The sequence below is a fragment of the Salvelinus fontinalis genome, chromosome 26, assembly GCF_029448725.1.
Source record: "Salvelinus fontinalis isolate EN_2023a chromosome 26, ASM2944872v1, whole genome shotgun sequence".
Lineage (NCBI taxonomy): Eukaryota > Metazoa > Chordata > Actinopteri > Salmoniformes > Salmonidae > Salvelinus > Salvelinus fontinalis.
In genome coordinates this window covers 22,451,646-22,471,931 of record NC_074690.1, presented here as the reverse complement: position 1 = coordinate 22,471,931, position 20,286 = coordinate 22,451,646, and the positions used below count along the sequence as shown (strand labels likewise).

At 44.2% G+C, this 20,286-nt stretch overlaps 1 protein-coding gene across 1 annotated transcript in view; it reads left to right on the top strand.

Moving 5' to 3' along the window:
• LOC129823938 (choline transporter-like protein 5-A) overlaps positions 1–20,286 on the top strand; it is a 75,187-nt gene that overhangs the window by 52,677 nt on the left and 2,224 nt on the right. Inside the window, exons 3-21 of the mRNA XM_055883070.1 lie at positions 1,660–1,733; positions 6,054–6,138; positions 7,060–7,144; positions 7,530–7,658; positions 15,905–15,965; positions 16,039–16,162; positions 16,285–16,368; positions 17,120–17,232; positions 17,392–17,523; positions 17,777–17,876; positions 17,982–18,074; positions 18,307–18,394; positions 18,513–18,775; positions 18,965–19,059; positions 19,154–19,257; positions 19,433–19,506; positions 19,604–19,674; positions 19,834–19,922; positions 20,015–20,099. Of these exons, the coding sequence (XP_055739045.1) occupies positions 1,660–1,733; positions 6,054–6,138; positions 7,060–7,144; positions 7,530–7,658; positions 15,905–15,965; positions 16,039–16,162; positions 16,285–16,368; positions 17,120–17,232; positions 17,392–17,523; positions 17,777–17,876; positions 17,982–18,074; positions 18,307–18,394; positions 18,513–18,775; positions 18,965–19,059; positions 19,154–19,257; positions 19,433–19,506; positions 19,604–19,674; positions 19,834–19,922; positions 20,015–20,099 (1,949 nt within the window). The remainder of the gene's footprint in view (positions 1–1,659; positions 1,734–6,053; positions 6,139–7,059; positions 7,145–7,529; positions 7,659–15,904; positions 15,966–16,038; positions 16,163–16,284; positions 16,369–17,119; positions 17,233–17,391; positions 17,524–17,776; positions 17,877–17,981; positions 18,075–18,306; positions 18,395–18,512; positions 18,776–18,964; positions 19,060–19,153; positions 19,258–19,432; positions 19,507–19,603; positions 19,675–19,833; positions 19,923–20,014; positions 20,100–20,286) is intronic.

The following is a 20,286-nucleotide window of genomic DNA, read 5'->3' as shown; positions in this document are numbered from 1 at the left end:
CCCCCCCCCACACACACACACACATGTGTACACAACATATACACCCCCCGCCCCACACACACACACATGTGTAAACAACATATACACCCCCCCCCCCCCACACACACACACATGTGTAAACAACATATACCCCCCCCCCCCACACACACACATGTGTAAACAACATATACACCCCCCCCCCCCACACACACACACATGTGTAAACAACATATACACCCCCCCCCCCCCCCCCACACACACACACATGTGTAAACAACATATACACCCCCACCCCCCCCACACACACACATGTGTAAACAACATATACACCCCCCCCCCACACACACACACACACACATGTGTAAACAACATATACACCCCCCCCCCCACACACACACACACACATGTGTAAACAACATATACACCCTCAACCCCCCCCCCACACACACACACACATGTGTAAACAACATATACACCCCCCCACACACACACACACACACACACACACATGTGTAAACAACATATACACCCCCACCCCCCCCCCCCACACACACACACATGTGTAAACAACATATACACCCCCCCCCCCACACACACACATGTGTAAACAACATATACACCCCCCCCACACACACACACATGTGTAAACAACATATACACCCCCCCACCCCCCCCCCACACACACACATGTGTAAACAACATATACACCCCCCCCCCCCCCACACACACACACACACATGTGTAAACAACATATACACCCCCCCACACACACACACATGTGTAAACAACATATACACCCCCCCCCCACACACACACACACATGTGTAAACAACATATACACCCCCCCCCCCCCACACACACACACACACACATGTGTAAACAACATATACACCCCCCCCCCACACACACACACACACACATGTGTAAACAACATATACACCCCCCCCCCCCCCACACACACACATGTGTAAACAACATATACACCCCCCCCCCCCCCCCACACACACACACACATGTGTAAACAACATATACACCCCCCCCCCCCACACACACACACACATGTGTAAACAACATATACACCCCCCCCCCCCCCCCCCCCCACGCACACACACACACACATGTGTACACACGCACTACTGTTTGTGGATATGTGACTCTATCCCGTCCCCGGTTGGATAGAAAGATGTAAGCACTTGCCACACACAGGTATACACACTGCAAGAGCCATTCTGATTGCCAAACCCTGGGAAAGAGAGTATGGGAATGTGGTGTGTCTAGAGAGAGTCATAGCAGCAGATTTGTTGAGGTTAATATTTATTTTCCGTTGTGAAAGCATCTCATCATCACCATGGTCCCCTCTGCAGCTGTTTTGATCTTTACCAGAATAATGAGCAAGGCCTTGGTGTGTATTTATCTCTCTGTCCTCTCGTTTCTCTCTCTCAGGGTATGTTGAAAGCCTCAAGGATATTGACCTTTTCTTCTTCTTTCTCTCCCTATCTCAATGGGAGAATCTCAATTGCATACTCCTCGCATCCTCTCCCCTTGCCTCCTTCTCAAACCCATTGGAGAAGAAGGTCAGAGGGAGGGACCTCTTGCTTTCTCATCCAATGGGAATTGAGAAGTAGTGAGCAATTGAGATTCTCTACCTCTTTCTCCCTTTGTTTTTTTCCCTCTCTACAGAAGCTGCACAGACTTGTTTTGCTGTGTGATCTTCGTCATCGTCATCTTTGGATACATAGCACTGGGGACTGTGGGTGAGTGGACCATAACCACTATATTACCAGAACAGTGGAAGGATGTCTATACATGGGAACTCACAACTCTTCATGATGTATAGGTCTACATGCATTGGACAAAACTCGATGTCCAGCTGTCTCGCATTCCCAAATGTCTAGAAATTATGCCAATGTGAGACAAGTATTATCCTTTATTTCCTCGTCCTAGTGGAGTCAAAGTTCTGTTACGTTCAAAACAGTGTAAACAAGCAATGAAAAGGAGATGCTACATGAGTTGTGTTTAGACGTGTTAATTGTAAGCAATGATAATGCCACAGTGGCCCAAACACTGTCCCCCTGAGTGGGAGTCAGTAGATGAACCTTTGATCAGAGGGCTCTGAAATCCCACCATCAATACTCACTACCATGTTAGAGAAAGATAAACCCGAATAGCAGTCGGTTCTAACTACGTAGTTAGATGGCGGAGTAGTAAGATGAACACAAGAAAGGGTGTGTTTGTGTCAGAGAAACAAGAGATAGAGAGAAAGAAAGAGTAGCAAAGAAAGAAAGTAGCAAGTGTGAGAGATAGTGAACATAGCTACAGGTCATACATTGTGCTGTAGAGAGATACAAAGAGAGAGAGAGAGGTGTGTAGCATCTGTTCTATTCAAAGACAGTTTGAAGACGTTGGGTTCACATCACCTCTGAAGATGGTAGAAATTACTGTTTTCATGTTCCTCCCACAGCTCTATGAAGCGCTTCTGGGCTTCCCTCTCTAATCTCTTTATTATTTTACTCCCTCTCTCCCCTCTTCTGCTAAAGATCAATCCATCGCTCAGTGATTGGTTCTGCTTCAAAAGTTGTGTACGTTTTCTCATAGTAATGATCTCAGAAATGGTAAACAGCTAAAGAATTAAAAGTGTAGGTTTAGGAGTGACTGCACTGAAGATAAAGTTGATTCAAAATTGAATAGAAGCAGTTATTTACTATGCATGCTGTACTCTACAATTTCCCCTGTTAGCGGACCCCCCCCCCCCCCTGTGAATACTTACTCATTAATGTAATCAATTGTTCCCCTTATATTACCATTCCCACTAGGTGCAAACGTTATAGGCAGCCCTACTCCCTATGCCCAACTGTAGCCCAATAAAAGGAAGATGTATCGTTGAGAAAAGAGAGAAGGATAAAACGCAGAAAGGGAAAATACAGCAATCCTGTGTATTGATTCTTGTAGTAGAGTTGGGTTATGACTGATATCTGGTCAGTGTTGAATAAAGGGATATTCAGAAAAGAACAGGCAGAGAGAGAAGAGAGAAGCCATTGTTCAAAAATCCTTTTGGTTCAGGCCTTTTGACAGTCGCAACATGGGGTCTCTGTTGAAAAAGGGAACGTTTCCTACTGTGACATTGCCTTTGACAACGTAGAGCTTCATTCAATCAAAACCTAACTTGCAGTGCTTAGTTGCACACTATAAAAACATACATTTAGTCCTGTAGCCAAATTCAACCAGAGAATGGCCTTGGCAAGTCAGCACACAAATAAATCCCTCAAATTTTCAGAATAAGTGAATGCAGGCATCAGTTTTTTGTTGTTGTTGATATATTCAGCTTCTGAAACATTGAGATGAGGAGCATCCCAATCCTAACCCTTCTTTGATGCAGCTGATTCAAGTTCATAGAAGCAACTTACTGGCCATCAGCTACCCATGACCTTTAATTGCCGATCTGGCCTTATTCTTTCCAATGTCATTATTTAACCTTGCCATACAGACCCATTTATAATATAAGTTGTCCCCTTTTGCTGCAACCCAGCGCTATAGACTCATATTTTTGTATGAGTTCATTATTTTTCAATATGCCACGGCCATTCCATCTCATGTTTTAGTATGAGTTCACCTCGGTAAAGGCGTGTGGAGCTCTGGTCTCATATTTTAGTGTGATCTCATTCTTTAAAGAGCAGTAGGGAGGCTGGCAGTCAAAACCAATAGAGCGTTTAGAGAGCTTGATATTGGAGTGATTATGAAGTCACTCTTAACTCTTCATACCGCCTGCCAGCTACCAATGACCTCATGCCATCAGGAGAGGAGAGCCCCCCTCCCCCTCCTTCATATGCATAAACCCACACAAAATACACACACATGCAAAATCTCTCACACACACACACACACACCTTACTACAATCTACTCCACTCCAAGCCCCTCTACATCCCACAAACATCCATAATGACTTCATCCTCTCAGGAACACACTCTCTTCAATCTTCTTTCTTTTCTCTGCCTTAGCCTTTCTCTCTTGCACAGACACATACACACACAGACACACAGTCAGGATTTTCGGGTTGACTCATAACCTGCAGTCCCTGTGGTTATATCCGCGGGCGGGTTTAGGGTCATAAAATATTGTATGGATGAAGTGCGGGTGGGTAGCAAGCGGGTTGAATAAAGAGAAGAGATCAATGCATTAAAAGTCCATAAATGTATCATTCTTGTGCAATTCATATCTATAGGCTACATTGGGTTTTTTTTCTCATAATTTTTGATCTGCCATTAGTGCGTAAGCCTAAGCTTTATTGTCTTACTGTACGTACGTGTGCCAAATACACGCCAATCGCCAAATGCTTTTGGGAACTTGGGCAGAATCTTAATGTCGATCCACTGAGGCAAAAATGACAATGTCAGAGTTTTATTCAATAAGAGAAAAGCTACGAAATGAAGAGTTGAAAAGAAAGGGAATGAGGGCCCAGAAAAGTAATGTTTGGTAAAGATTTGGTGAAGTGGTAAAAGAGGATGATAGAGGCTGTTGTGTGTGATGATTGTGAGGCAATATACATATTAGACAGTCACAAAACGGGACTTCAAAAAGGCCTATAGCACATCAAGGAACTCTAACCTACTGTTCTGATGGGTTAAATGGAAACTGAAATCTGGACACTGACTGGAGGTTTATAACCTTTCACATTGTCTTAATATTAACTCCTGCCGAATTAAGCATTTCTTGCAGTAAAATGTATACATCAAATGTAAATTGACACAGGAACAGGAGTGGAGAAATATTATTTATTTATTTCAGAATGTTAGGGACCGTCTGTAAAGGTGCTATCTTATCAGCATCATAAAAGCTGATAGTATATCTACCACATAAAATATGCATCCAAGCCGAAACTGAAATCTTATCAGAAACATGTTGGGTCGTTTTCACTGCTTTTAATTTCCTTAAAACCGGCAACAACAACAAAAATACTGCACCCCCTGTCAAATTATTCCGCCGTCTCTGACTGAACAGTGCATTTTCTATCGCCCTATTAGCGGGTTAGGGTCAGGTGCGGTCCTCAGATTTGAACTTTATCACATATAGTCAAGAGGTTGCGGATGGGTTATTAGGAATTGTGGGCAGATGCGGATGAACAAACAGCTGGCATCACTAAAACACACACAATTTATCTCTCATCCCAGAGTCATCTTGTGTGGTTTGGGGGAAATCCTCTGGCTGTGCTGATTTACAGTAAACTTTGACCATACTACAAAGATTAATTCTGACATCATTCAGTGTCTGATTTATTCAGCATAATTACTGATTCGCTTTGATTTGTAGAGCAGCTGCAACCATACCATATATCAACAGGGCTAGGTCCGCACATGCCCATCCATCTCTATATTTCCTTATAAGTCTGTCGTTAGCACTCACTAAGTTTCAGATACTGTACAGAAGCATTCAATTTAGAATCGGATGGTTCTGGAATACTACCTTAATGATTCCTTTAGTCAGTCAGACTGTTAGACTGAGGTAGTCACTGACAGCCTCATTGATAGAGAAAAGGTACTACTATTGATCAAAACGAATCGACACACAAAGACAAACATGCACGTATACACACACACACATTGTGTCTTAGAAAGCAAAATCTCCTTTCCTGTATGCTTTCTGAACAATGCTGTAAACGATGCAGAAAATAAGCCTTAGAAGAGCAGTAGCCTCTGGAATGAGAAGTGTGATTGCGTTTTTTACAGCAGAGCAGCAGTTAGACACACAATGACCTCGTCTTTAAAACTCTGCCAGAGGAGCTGAAGAACACGTTGAGATTCTCCAATACAAAAGAAACTGAACTGTTTGATTCAGGGAGTGGGAATAAGTCTTCAGTCTATCCAGACTTTTCATCTATATTTATTTTATTTCGGTATTAGAAAACAGAGATAAAAGAGGATGATTTATTCTCGCTTCCTCTCTCCATCTTCTTCTTTCTCCCTCTTTGTGTGTGTGTCTCTCTCTCTCTCCATTTCTCTCTCGATCTGTCTGCTTCTTTCTCTCTCATTCTGTGTCTCCTTGTCTCTCTCTCTCTCACTCGTTCTTTTTTTTTCTCCAGCGTGGCTACAAGGTGACCCCAGGAAGGTGATCTACCCTACAGACAGCTACGGACAGTTCTGTGGGCAGAAGGGCACTCCAAACGCGTGAGTAATTACTGTAGTGAGTGATTAGCATACTATTAGTACTGAATAGTCCGTAGATCCTTTTGAGGTCATGATAATTCCCCTGTGCCCTATTTGCTGCTATTAATTGGTGCTTACCTGCCAATTAACACACCTGTCAGAGGTTTCGCCTATCACTGATACAGCGTCAGATACTTTTTCATCCCCCTGAATTCAGTTAAGGATCATCTGATCCTAGATCTGTTGTTAACTTTAACTTCCATCTAGCCCTAGTGTGGTCCTCTGAACCATTGGCTGGTTCTTTATCTAAGCACTAAGTACTTCAACGCTATTAAATTGACCATTTGACCATTACAATTTAAAAGGCACCTCACCCCCACACACAGTTCCCATTGTCAGTGAAATCAAACCCAGTGAATCCAAAGTCTAATACTGCATCCCCACACTAAACTGCTCGGTGTTGAATTCCCCTCATAGAACTCAAGCGTGATTGACAGGCTGTAACCATGGCGAAGATTTGTTCTTTATCGACAGCTGTAAAGCTGTGATAAGGCTGTTTGTGGGACCGGGCTATGCGATAGGGAGTAGTGTGTTTACTCCCAGCTAGCTAGAGCCCTCAGATCTCAGCAGCTCATAATTAGCACTATGTTTTTCTCCCAGGATTATGGGATTGTGATGGAGTTTAGCCTGAAACACGTGTAGAGAAGAGACTACATAACTCTCTCACCCATTATACTGAAACACTGGAGCATACAGGCTACAATTTACAAAAATTAAGACGGATATTAGGAACGGAAGGGGAGAGATGGTTGTCTTTTTTAACATCATTGTATGACAGACTATACGAGGGCTTTTCTCTGAATCTGTCCTCTGTGCTCCACAGCCACCTAGTGGTAGTACTGCATCAGTTCTAAACCGTGTCCATGTTTGTTCTTGCTATAGAAACAAATCCACACTGTTCTACTTCAACATCCTGAAATGTGCCAACCCTGCTGTCCTCATCAACCTACAGTGCCCGACCACTCAGGTATTCATAACATATTGGTCAAGTGATATCAGATAGAGAGAATAATGGAGTATTTCAAATGTAGTGGCTGTTCAGACATGGGGGTCATATCAGCCACAGTATGAGTTCACCTTGGGGCTCATAGTAACGGCTGGAGCGGAATTACTGGAATGGTATCAAACACCTGGTTTCCATGAGTTTGATATTAAAAATAAATATAGTCGCACTCCCAGTAATTTATTGGGTAAATCACCAACGTTTCGGCATCACTCGGCCTTCTTCAGGAGTTTGATACCATTCCATTTACTCCATCCCAGCTATTATTATCAGCCGTCCTCCTCTCACCAGCCTCCTATGATATCATCTTACTGACTTTTAATAAAAATGTGTGTGCGTTTCCAAACAGATGTGTGTTTCCAAGTGCCCGGACAAATTTTCCACCTATACAGATGTGCAGTTGCAATACCAAATCACTGCAGCGCCCTGGGACTACTACAGGCAGTTCTGCAAACCAGGATTCAACAACCCAACAAAGGCATGTACCATGTATGGAAGCTGTTTGCGTGTGTGAGTATACTGGTTCTCAAAGGCAGTGTGTAGCCAGGATACTGTTTGCATGTGTGAGTATACTGGTTCTCAAAGGCAGTGTGTAGCCAGGATACTGTTAGGATGTGTGAGTATACTGGTTCTCAAAGGCAGTGTGTAGCCAGGATACTGTTAGGATGTGTGAGTATACTGGTTCTCAAAGGCAGTGTGTAGCCAGGATACTGTTTGCATGTGTGAGTATACTGGTTCTCAAAGGCAGTGTGTAGCCAGGATACTGTTAGGATGTGTGAGTATACTGGTTCTCAAAGGCAGTGTGTAGCCAGGATACTGTTTGCATGTGTGAGTATACTGGTTCTGAAAGGCAGTGTGTAGCCAGGATACTGTTAGGATGTGTGAGTATACTGGTTCTCAAAGGCAGTGTGTAGCCAGGATACTGTTAGGATGTGTGAGTATACTGGTTCTCAAAGGCAGTGTGTAGCCAGGATACTGTTTGCATGTGTGAGTATACTGGTTCTCAAAGGCAGTGTGTAGCCAGGATACTGTTAGGATGTGTGAGTATACTGGTTCTCAAAGGCAGTGTGTAGCCAGGATACTGTTAGGATGTGTGAGTATACTGGTTCTCAAAGGCAGTGTGTAGCCAGGATACTGTTTGCATGTGTGAGTATACTGGTTCTCAAAGGCAGTGTGTAGCCAGGATACTGTTAGGATGTGTGAGTATACTGGTTCTTAAAGGCAGTGTGTAGCCAGGATACTGTTAGGATGTGTGAGTATACTGGTTCTCAAAGGCAGTGTGTAGCCAGGATACTGTTAGGATGTGTGAGTATACTGGTTCTGAAAGGCAGTGTGTAGCCAGGATACTGTTTGCATGTGTGAGTATACTGGTTCTGAAAGGCAGTGTGTAGCCAGGATACTGTTAGGATGTGTGAGTATACTGGTTCTCAAAGGCAGTGTGTAGCCAGGATACTGTTAGGATGTGTGAGTATACTGGTTCTCAAAGGCAGTGTGTAGCCAGGATACTGTTAGGATGTGTGAGTATACTGGTTCTCAAAGGCAGTGTGTAGCCAGGATACTGTTAGGATGTGTGAGTATACTGGTTCTGAAAGGCAGTGTGTAGCCAGGATACTGTTAGGATGTGTGAGTATACTGGTTCTCAAAGGCAGTGTGTAGCCAGGATACTGTTAGGATGTGTGAGTATACTGGTTCTGAAAGGCAGTGTGTAGCCAGGATACTGTTAGGATGTGTGAGTATACTGGTTCTGAAAGGCAGTGTGTAGCCAGGATACTGTTAGGATGTGTGAGAATACTGGTTCTCAAAGGCAGTGTGTAGCCAGGATACTGTTAGGATGTGTGAGTATACTGGTTCTCAAAGGCAGTGTGTAGCCAGGATACTGTTAGGATGTGTGAGTATACTGGTTCTGAAAGGCAGTGTGTAGCCAGGATACTGTTTTCATGTGTGAGTATACTGGTTCTCAAAGGCAGTGTGTAGCCAGGATACTGATAGGATGTGTGAGTATACTGGTTCTCAAAGGCAGTGTGTAGCCAGGATACTGTTAGGATGTGTGAGTATACTGGTTCTCAAAGGCAGTGTGTAGCCAGGATACTGTTAGGATGTGTGAGTATACTGGTTCTCAAAGGCAGTGTGTAGCCAGGATACTGTTAGGATGTGTGAGTATACTGGTTCTCAAAGGCAGTGTGTAGCCAGGATACTGTTAGGATGTGTGAGTATACTGGTTCTCAAAGGCAGTGTGTAGCCAGGATACTGTTAGGATGTGTGAGTATACTGGTTCTGAAAGGCAGTGTGTAGCCAGGATACTGTTAGGATGTGTGAGTATACTGGTTCTGAAAGGCAGTGTGTAGCCAGGATACTGTTAGGATGTGTGAGTATACTGGTTCTGAAAGGCAGTGTGTAGCCAGGATACTGTTAGGATGTGTGAGTATACTGGTTCTGAAAGGCAGTGTGTAGCCAGGATACTGTTAGGATGTGTGAGTATACTGGTTCTGAAAGGCAGTGTGTAGCCAGGATACTGTTAGGATGTGTGAGTATACTGGTTCTGAAAGGCAGTGTGTAGCCAGGATACTGTTTGCATGTGTGAGTATACTGGTTCTGAAAGGCAGTGTGTAGCCAGGATACTGTTAGGATGTGTGAGTATACTGGTTCTGAAAGGCAGTGTGTAGCCAGGATACTGTTAGGATGTGTGAGTATGCTGGTTCTCAAAGGCAGTGTGTAGCCAGGATACTGTTAGGATGTGTGAGTATGCTGGTTCTGAAAGGCAGTGTGTAGCCAGGATACTGTTAGGATGTGTGAGTATGCTGGTTCTCAAAGGCAGTGTGTAGCCAGGATACTGTTAGGATGTGTGAGTATACTGGTTCTGAAAGGCAGTGTGTAGCCAGGATACTGTTAGGATGTGTGAGTATACTGGTTCTGAAAGGCAGTGTGTAGCCAGGATACTGTTAGGATGTGTGAGTATACTGGTTCTGAAAGGCAGTGTGTAGCCAGGATACTGTTAGGATGTGTGAGTATACTGGTTCTGAAAGGCAGTGTGTAGCCAGGATACTGTTAGGATGTGTGAGTATACTGGTTCTGAAAGGCAGTGTGTAGCCAGGATACTGTTAGGATGTGTGAGTATACTGGTTCTGAAAGGCAGTGTGTAGCCAGGATACTGTTAGGATGTGTGAGTATACTGGTTCTGAAAGGCAGTGTGTAGCCAGGATACTGTTAGGATGTGTGAGTATACTGGTTCTGAAAGGCAGTGTGTAGCCAGGATACTGTTAGGATGTGTGAGTATACTGGTTCTGAAAGGCAGTGTGTAGCCAGGATACTGTTAGGATGTGTGAGTATACTGGTTCTGAAAGGCAGTGTGTAGCCAGGATACTGTTAGGATGTGTGAGTATACTGGTTCTGAAAGGCAGTGTGTAGCCAGGATACTGTTAGGATGTGTGAGTATACTGGTTCTGAAAGGCAGTGTGTAGCCAGGATACTGTTAGGATGTGTGAGTATACTGGTTCTGAAAGGCAGTGTGTAGCCAGGATACTGTTAGGATGTGTGAGTATACTGGTTCTGAAAGGCAGTGTGTAGCCAGGATACTGTTAGGATGTGTGAGTATACTGGTTCTGAAAGGCAGTGTGTAGCCAGGATACTGTTAGGATGTGTGAGTATACTGGTTCTGAAAGGCAGTGTGTAGCCAGGATACTGTTAGGATGTGTGAGTATACTGGTTCTGAAAGGCAGTGTGTAGCCAGGATACTGTTAGGATGTGTGAGTATACTGGTTCTGAAAGGCAGTGTGTAGCCAGGATACTGTTAGGATGTGTGAGTATACTGGTTCTGAAAGGCAGTGTGTAGCCAGGATACTGTTAGGATGTGTGAGTATACTGGTTCTGAAAGGCAGTGTGTAGCCAGGATACTGTTAGGATGTGTGAGTATACTGGTTCTGAAAGGCAGTGTGTAGCCAGGATACTGTTAGGATGTGTGAGTATACTGGTTCTGAAAGGCAGTGTGTAGCCAGGATACTGTTAGGATGTGTGAGTATACTGGTTCTGAAAGGCAGTGTGTAGCCAGGATACTGTTAGGATGTGTGAGTATACTGGTTCTGAAAGGCAGTGTGTAGCCAGGATACTGTTAGGATGTGTGAGTATACTGGTTCTCAAAGGCAGTGTGTAGCCAGGATACTGTTAGGATGTGTGAGTATACTGGTTCTCAAAGGCAGTGTGTAGCCAGGATACTGTTAGGATGTGTGAGTATACTGGTTCTCAAAGGCAGTGTGTAGCCAGGATACTGTTAGGATGTGTGAGTATACTGGTTCTCAAAGGCAGTGTGTAGCCAGGATACTGTTAGGATGTGTGAGTATACTGGTTCTCAAAGGCAGTGTGTAGCCAGGATACTGTTAGGATGTGTGAGTATACTGGTTCTCAAAGGCAGTGTGTAGCCAGGATACTGTTAGGATGTGTGAGTATACTGGTTCTGAAAGGCAGTGTGTAGCCAGGATACTGTTAGGATGTGTGAGTATACTGGTTCTGAAAGGCAGTGTGTAGCCAGGATACTGTTAGGATGTGTGAGTATACTGGTTCTGAAAGGCAGTGTGTAGCCAGGATACTGTTAGGATGTGTGAGTATACTGGTTCTGAAAGGCAGTGTGTAGCCAGGATACTGTTAGGATGTGTGAGTATACTGGTTCTGAAAGGCAGTGTGTAGCCAGGATACTGTTAGGATGTGTGAGTATACTGGTTCTGAAAGGCAGTGTGTAGCCAGGATACTGTTAGGATGTGTGAGTATACTGGTTCTGAAAGGCAGTGTGTAGCCAGGATACTGTTAGGATGTGTGAGTATACTGGTTCTGAAAGGCAGTGTGTAGCCAGGATACTGTTAGGATGTGTGAGTATACTGGTTCTGAAAGGCAGTGTGTAGCCAGGATACTGTTAGGATGTGTGAGTATACTGGTTCTGAAAGGCAGTGTGTAGCCAGGATACTGTTAGGATGTGTGAGTATACTGGTTCTCAAAGGCAGTGTGTAGCCAGGATACTGTTAGGATGTGTGAGTATACTGGTTCTCAAAGGCAGTGTGTAGCCAGGATACTGTTAGGATGTGTGAGTATACTGGTTCTCAAAGGCAGTGTGTAGCCAGGATACTGTTAGGATGTGTGAGTATACTGGTTCTGAAAGGCAGTGTGTAGCCAGGATACTGTTAGGATGTGTGAGTATACTGGTTCTGAAAGGCAGTGTGTAGCCAGGATACTGTTAGGATGTGTGAGTATACTGGTTCTGAAAGGCAGTGTGTAGCCAGGATACTGTTAGGATGTGTGAGTATACTGGTTCTGAAAGGCAGTGTGTAGCCAGGATACTGTTAGGATGTGTGAGTATACTGGTTCTGAAAGGCAGTGTGTAGCCAGGATACTGTTAGGATGTGTGAGTATGCTGGTTCTGAAAGGCAGTGTGTAGCCAGGATACTGTTAGGATGTGTGAGTATGCTGGTTCTGAAAGGCAGTGTGTAGCCAGGATACTGTTAGGATGTGTGAGTATGCTGGTTCTGAAAGGCAGTGTGTAGCCAGGATACTGTTAGGATGTGTGAGTATGCTGGTTCTGAAAGGCAGTGTGTAGCCAGGATACTGTTAGGATGTGTGAGTATGCTGGTTCTGAAAGGCAGTGTGTAGCCAGGATACTGTTAGGATGTGTGAGTATGCTGGTTCTGAAAGGCAGTGTGTAGCCAGGATACTGTTAGGATGTGTGAGTATGCTGGTTCTGAAAGGCAGTGTGTAGCCAGGATACTGTTAGGATGTGTGAGTATGCTGGTTCTGAAAGGCAGTGTGTAGCCAGGATACTGTTAGGATGTGTGAGTATACTGGTTCTGAAAGGCAGTGTGTAGCCAGGATACTGTTAGGATGTGTGAGTATACTGGTTCTGAAAGGCAGTGTGTAGCCAGGATACTGTTAGGATGTGTGAGTATACTGGTTCTGAAAGGCAGTGTGTAGCCAGGATACTGTTAGGATGTGTGAGTATACTGGTTCTGAAAGGCAGTGTGTAGCCAGGATACTGTTAGGATGTGTGAGTATACTGGTTCTGAAAGGCAGTGTGTAGCCAGGATACTGTTAGGATGTGTGAGTATACTGGTTCTGAAAGGCAGTGTGTAGCCAGGATACTGTTAGGATGTGTGAGTATACTGGTTCTGAAAGGCAGTGTGTAGCCAGGATACTGTTAGGATGTGTGAGTATACTGGTTCTGAAAGGCAGTGTGTAGCCAGGATACTGTTAGGATGTGTGAGTATACTGGTTCTGAAAGGCAGTGTGTAGCCAGGATACTGTTAGGATGTGTGAGTATACTGGTTCTCAAAGGCAGTGTGTAGCCAGGATACTGTTAGGATGTGTGAGTATACTGGTTCTCAAAGGCAGTGTGTAGCCAGGATACTGTTTGCATGTGTGAGTATACTGGTTCTGAAAGGCAGTGTGTAGCCAGGATACTGTTAGGATGTGTGAGTATACTGGTTCTGAAAGGCAGTGTGTAGCCAGGATACTGTTAGGATGTGTGAGTATACTGGTTCTCAAAGGCAGTGTGTAGCCAGGATACTGTTTGCATGTGTGAGTATACTGGTTCTGAAAGGCAGTGTGTAGCCAGGATACTGTTAGGATGTGTGAGTATACTGGTTCTGAAAGGCAGTGTGTAGCCAGGATACTGTTAGGATGTGTGAGTATACTGGTTCTCAAAGGCAGTGTGTAGCCAGGATACTGTTAGGATGTGTGAGTATACTGGTTCTCAAAGGCAGTGTGTAGCCAGGATACTGTTAGGATGTGTGAGTATACTGGTTCTCAAAGGCAGTGTGTAGCCAGGATACTGTTAGGATGTGTGAGTATACTGGTTCTGAAAGGCAGTGTGTAGCCAGGATACTGTTAGGATGTGTGAGTATACTGGTTCTGAAAGGCAGTGTGTAGCCAGGATACTGTTAGGATGTGTGAGTATACTGGTTCTGAAAGGCAGTGTGTAGCCAGGATACTGTTAGGATGTGTGAGTATACTGGTTCTGAAAGGCAGTGTGTAGCCAGGATACTGTTAGGATGTGTGAGTATACTGGTTCTGAAAGGCAGTGTGTAGCCAGGATACTGTTAGGATGTGTGAGTATACTGGTTCTGAAAGGCAGTGTGTAGCCAGGATACTGTTAGGATGTGTGAGTATACTGGTTCTGAAAGGCAGTGTGTAGCCAGGATACTGTTAGGATGTGTGAGTATACTGGTTCTGAAAGGCAGTGTGTAGCCAGGATACTGTTAGGATGTGTGAGTATACTGGTTCTGAAAGGCAGTGTGTAGCCAGGATACTGTTAGGATGTGTGAGTATGCTGGTTCTGAAAGGCAGTGTGTAGCCAGGATACTGTTAGGATGTGTGAGTATGCTGGTTCTGAAAGGCAGTGTGTAGCCAGGATACTGTTAGGATGTGTGAGTATGCTGGTTCTGAAAGGCAGTGTGTAGCCAGGATACTGTTAGGATGTGTGAGTATGCTGGTTCTGAAAGGCAGTGTGTAGCCAGGATACTGTTAGGATGTGTGAGTATGCTGGTTCTGAAAGGCAGTGTGTAGCCAGGATACTGTTAGGATGTGTGAGTATGCTGGTTCTGAAAGGCAGTGTGTAGCCAGGATACTGTTAGGATGTGTGAGTATGCTGGTTCTGAAAGGCAGTGTGTAGCCAGGATGCTGTTAGGATGTGTGAGTATGCTGGTTCTGAAAGGCAGTGTGTAGCCAGGATGCTGTTAGGATGTGTGAGTATGCTGGTTCTGAAAGGCAGTGTGTAGCCAGGATGCTGTTAGGATGTGTGAGTATGCTGGTTCTGAAAGGCAGTGTGTAGCCAGGATGCTGTTAGGATGTGTGAGTATGCTGGTTCTGAAAGGCAGTGTGTAGCCAGGATACTGTTAGGATGTGTGAGTATACTGGTTCTGAAAGGCAGTGTGTAGCCAGGATACTGTTAGGATGTGTGAGTATGCTGGTTCTGAAAGGCAGTGTGTAGCCAGGATACTGTTAGGATGTGTGAGTATGCTGGTTCTGAAAGGCAGTGTGTAGCCAGGATACTGTTAGGATGTGTGAGTATACTGGTTCTGAAAGGCAGTGTGTAGCCAGGATACTGTTAGGATGTGTGAGTATACTGGTTCTGAAAGGCAGTGTGTAGCCAGGATACTGTTAGGATGTGTGAGTATACTGGTTCTGAAAGGCAGTGTGTAGCCAGGATACTGTTAGGATGTGTGAGTATACTGGTTCTGAAAGGCAGTGTGTAGCCAGGATACTGTTAGGATGTGTGAGTATACTGGTTCTGAAAGGCAGTGTGTAGCCAGGATACTGTTAGGATGTGTGAGTATACTGGTTCTGAAAGGCAGTGTGTAGCCAGGATACTGTTAGGATGTGTGAGTATACTGGTTCTGAAAGGCAGTGTGTAGCCAGGATACTGTTAGGATGTGTGAGTATACTGGTTCTGAAAGGCAGTGTGTAGCCAGGATACTGTTAGGATGTGTGAGTATACTGGTTCTGAAAGGCAGTGTGTAGCCAGGATACTGTTAGGATGTGTGAGTATACTGGTTCTGAAAGGCAGTGTGTAGCCAGGATACTGTTAGGATGTGTGAGTATACTGGTTCTGAAAGGCAGTGTGTAGCCAGGATACTGTTAGGATGTGTGAGTATACTGGTTCTGAAAGGCAGTGTGTAGCCAGGATACTGTTTGCATGTGAACTGTGTTTCCATTGAATGCAACATCTTGATCTTTGCTTTTTTTTTTCAGCCCGTTGCACAAGTGTTACGAGACGAGGACTGTCCATCGATGATCGTGCCTAGCAGACCATGTAAGTACAGGGGGGGAGACGGCAACTGGCAGGCAATTGTGAAGTGATGGTACTGAATTGTCTTGTCTACTAGTCCTGCAGCGTTGTTTTCCTGACTTCATCACTCTGAATGGAACCCTGACGGTGGCCAAAAGAACCCACTTCAAAGATGCCCTGGACACAGCCCGCAGTGTGACTGAACTAAGAGACGCTGCCAAGTGAGTTACAAAGACCGACACACACACACACATGTTGATGTGCGTGTTCCTGCATACACACACAAACACACAGAGACATTTCTGTAAGAACTGCAGTTTTAGAATAGTATTGTCTCCTGCAGTGGCATCACAGGTCTGGTGGATGCTAAGGAGGTTGGGATGAAGATTGTGGAGGACTACGCCGCCTCATGGAACTGGATCTTAATGTAAGAACCTACATGAAAACTAGAATACTTCAGTACTTACTATAGAATTCTGTAGTAAACTGTAGAATACTTTACTACATGCTGTAGTATCCCTCTATCGTGTGTAATACTTAATATATAATCTACTAAACACTACAGTATTATCCACAAAATACTACAGTAATGTCCGCAAAAACCCGATAATAAATACTTAAGTATTGAATTTGCATATAACCTGCACATTCCCCTCCCCTATTTCCCAATTTGTGCCACCCATAAGTGAGAAACCTAAATGCCAAGTATAGCCCATATATTGTGTTCCCTACAGGTTATAGAAAAGAATAGTAGCTATGAACTATCAGTTCAGACCCCAGTCCTACCTGCCTACCTACCACAGGTTATGGAAAATGTGCTCTTTTAGTATTTCTCCAGTAGTAGCCTGCACATCTTCATCAAAGAAAATAAAAACATGATCTATAGTAAATAATACAGTAAAGTCTACAAAAACACTACATGAATTACAATAGTATATACTACGCTTTTATTTTACTACAGAATTTATACTACAGTTAACTGTAAATACTACAGTAAAGTCTACAAAAACACTAATGGGTAATACTGTAGTATTTATAGTACTTTTTCATTTGTGAACTCTTACTGGCAGAGATACAGTGGTTTGAGTTATTATAATGGACAATGAATTGTTCTGTATGGTACTTTGACGGTACTGTAAAATGCTATATTTAGAGTGTACTGTATATTATATTTCCAGAGGTCTGGTGATAGCTCTGGTGGTCAGTCTGATATTCATCCTGCTGCTACGTTTCACTGCCGGACTCCTCCTCTGGTTCACCATCATCGCAGTCATACTGGTCATTGCATACGGTCAGTATGTGTGTGTGCCTGTGTGTATCTACATGTTTGCTTGCGGGTGTGTGGATGTGAATGTGTGCAATTATGCATACGTACGTACGTGCATGCGTGCATAGCCGTGTGTGTTACCAGTGTCTTCTCACCTCTTTAACCTCTTCTGTGACTCTGTAGGAATATGGCACTGTTACCTGGAGTTCTCCCTGCTGAGGCAGCAGCCCGGGGCAGCCGTAACCATCGTAGACATCGGCTTCCAGACAGATGTCATGGTTTACCTGCAGCTCAGCCAGACATGGCTCATCTTCTGTGAGTCATCACCTCTCTCATGACGATCTCTCTCTCAGCTTTATCTCAGGGCTGAGTCTCTTTCAAAGCATTTAGCCTGATGACCCGTTTCAGTAAAAGTAAAACATTTCACAAAGTATATGGTTGTTCTGTAATACATTCTTTCATTTACTTTACACATTACAAATTGAGAAAATGTTTGGTTCGGATTGATACTATGGTTTGGCTCAGACTCTCTAACTTTCTGCTGTCTCCTCCCCACTCTCTCTGTTAGTGATAGCTTTGGGTACCATAGAAGCCTCTATCCTGATTATTCTTATCTTCCTGAGGAGGAGAGTACGGGTGGCTATCGCTCTACTGAGAGAGGGAAGCAAGTAAGTCAACTAATAGTAACAGTTTCAGCATTCTCTCACTTTCTTAATTTAGTTCAAGAGTATATTTTCAATGACTGATGATCTTCTTGTGCCTCTGGTCTATAGGGCCGTCAGCTACATCATGTCAACACTCTTCTACCCAATCATCACTTTCCTGCTGCTGGCCGTCTGCAGCTCCTATTTTGCCGTCACCTCTGTGTATCTTACTCTTACTGGTGTGGTATTTCTCCACTAGAGGGCGCTGTTTTTGCATTTCTTTGTTTAGCGTGCCGTTCACAATAACCACCAAACTCCCAGATTCTATACAGTTGTTGTATTGAATGCCTTATGGAATACAGAGACACAGAATTAATTGAAGAAAGTGGTGTTCTATTGTGTATTATTGTACAAGAGCAAAACATTTTTTTACCTTAATCAGTGTTACACCCAGATTCCTGGCCTCCTCTGGAGATGCCATCTATAAAGTAATGGCTGCTGAGCCCAACTGCATATACGCAAACAAGACATGTAATCCTGACGTAAGTCCCCTTTTTCTCCACTCAATCTAAGTATCCTGCAGACACACAGAAACTCGGGTTTTGAGTACCCCAGATTTGCATGGATGGTAATCCGGTATTTTCACTATTTCCATCTCAGACGTTCAACAAGACCAACGTGTCTAAGGCATGTCCGGGCGCCCAGTGTACATTTGCGTTCTACGGCGGGGAGACGCCCTACCACCGCTACCTCTTCATCCTCCAGCTGTCCAACCTGCTCATCTTCCTGTGGCTGGTCAACTTCACCATTGCCCTGGGACAGTGTACCCTGGCTGGGGCCTTTGCTTCCTACTACTGGGCCCGGAGGAAGCCCCAGGACATCCCCCCCTGTCCCCTGTTCTCTTCATTTAGCAGGGCCATACGGTAAGGAGCCTTCCATACCAGGCTACAAATACAGTAGATTAGCAGGGTTACTGGAAAAGTTACTTTCATTATGACCCAGGAGTTGTTTGAACCAGTTCTTTATGTGTTTAGAGGGTTTGGGAGGTGATGATTTTTATTAATGATAGACTGACTAAAGCAGATGTGCGTGTGTGCGCGTCTGGGTTACAGGTATCACACAGGCTCACTTGCGTTTGGTGCTCTAATTCTGGCCGTGGTTCAGATGGCCCGAATTATCCTGGAGTATCTAGATTCTAAACTCAAAGGTGAGTTTGGCTTCAGGACAGTATAGTACAGTATTACATCATCTAGTCCTGAATGTGACTCTGGAGTAACTCGTCACTAATGGTCTGTTTTCAGGTGCCAATAACATGGCAGCACGCTTCGTGCTCTGCTGCCTCAAATGCTGTTTCTGGTGTCTAGAGCGCTTCGTCAAATTCATGAACAGAAATGCTTACATTATGGTGAGTATGGTGGTTTGTGGGCGTCCATATGCACTGACACTTACATAGCTGTTCCTCGGTGTGAAGTGGTGCTAATTTATTAACAGAGTCAGGGGTAGCTGAATATGACCGCACAACTCAATTGTAGGCTATAGTGTAACTCAATATGGTACCATGGTCTGTGTGTTCACTCTAGATTGCGATATATGGAAAGGGCTTCTGCATGTCAGCTCGAGATGCCTTCTGCCTACTGATGAGAAACGTAGTCAGGTAAGGCCCTCTGAAGCCAGGGGCTGGATTGTTAGGCTACCCAGTTGGTGACACCTTACTGAGCTAACCTCACTGGGTTCCCCCCTCTCTACTGCAGGGTGGCGGTGTTGGACAGAGTGACTGACTTCCTACTGTTCCTGGGGAAAGTGCTAATAGCAGGGAGTGTAGGTGAGTCATTGCAAAAAAAAAAAATTGTACTTGTGACTTCTAACCGTTTTAGTCTAAGGTTATGAGAATTTATATTTTCTTTGACTGAAATCAGTCAAAGGTATAAATATTTGATGAAGCGTATCTGTGGGTATTTACAATGTTGTTTGTGTGTTGCAGGCGTCATAGCCTTCTTTTTCTTCACACACAAAATGCCCATCTTTCAGGAAGAAGTGCCGACCTTGCATTACTACTGGGTACCTTTACTGGTAAGAGGCCCATATAGAAAGGGTATAGCAGTGGGTATATCCTACATTCAGCTGAGTATTGATGGTGTATTATCGTGTCTTATCATTGGCAGACGGTGATATTCGGGTCCTATTTGATTGCTCATGGATTCTTCAGTGTATATGCAATGTGTGTAGACACACTGTTTCTGTGTTTCTGTAAGTAAAACCTCTGTATTCCTCTTCATAGATATGCTTCCAAAACACTGTGGTATTGGTTGATGATTCATTACGGTTGAATGCAAAAAATCACATCTGAAAGAATACGCCTGCTCTCATCCTGACCTCTGGCATCTTTGATTGGCTATTCATTCGATCTCAATATCAATGCTTTGGCTGCTTTACA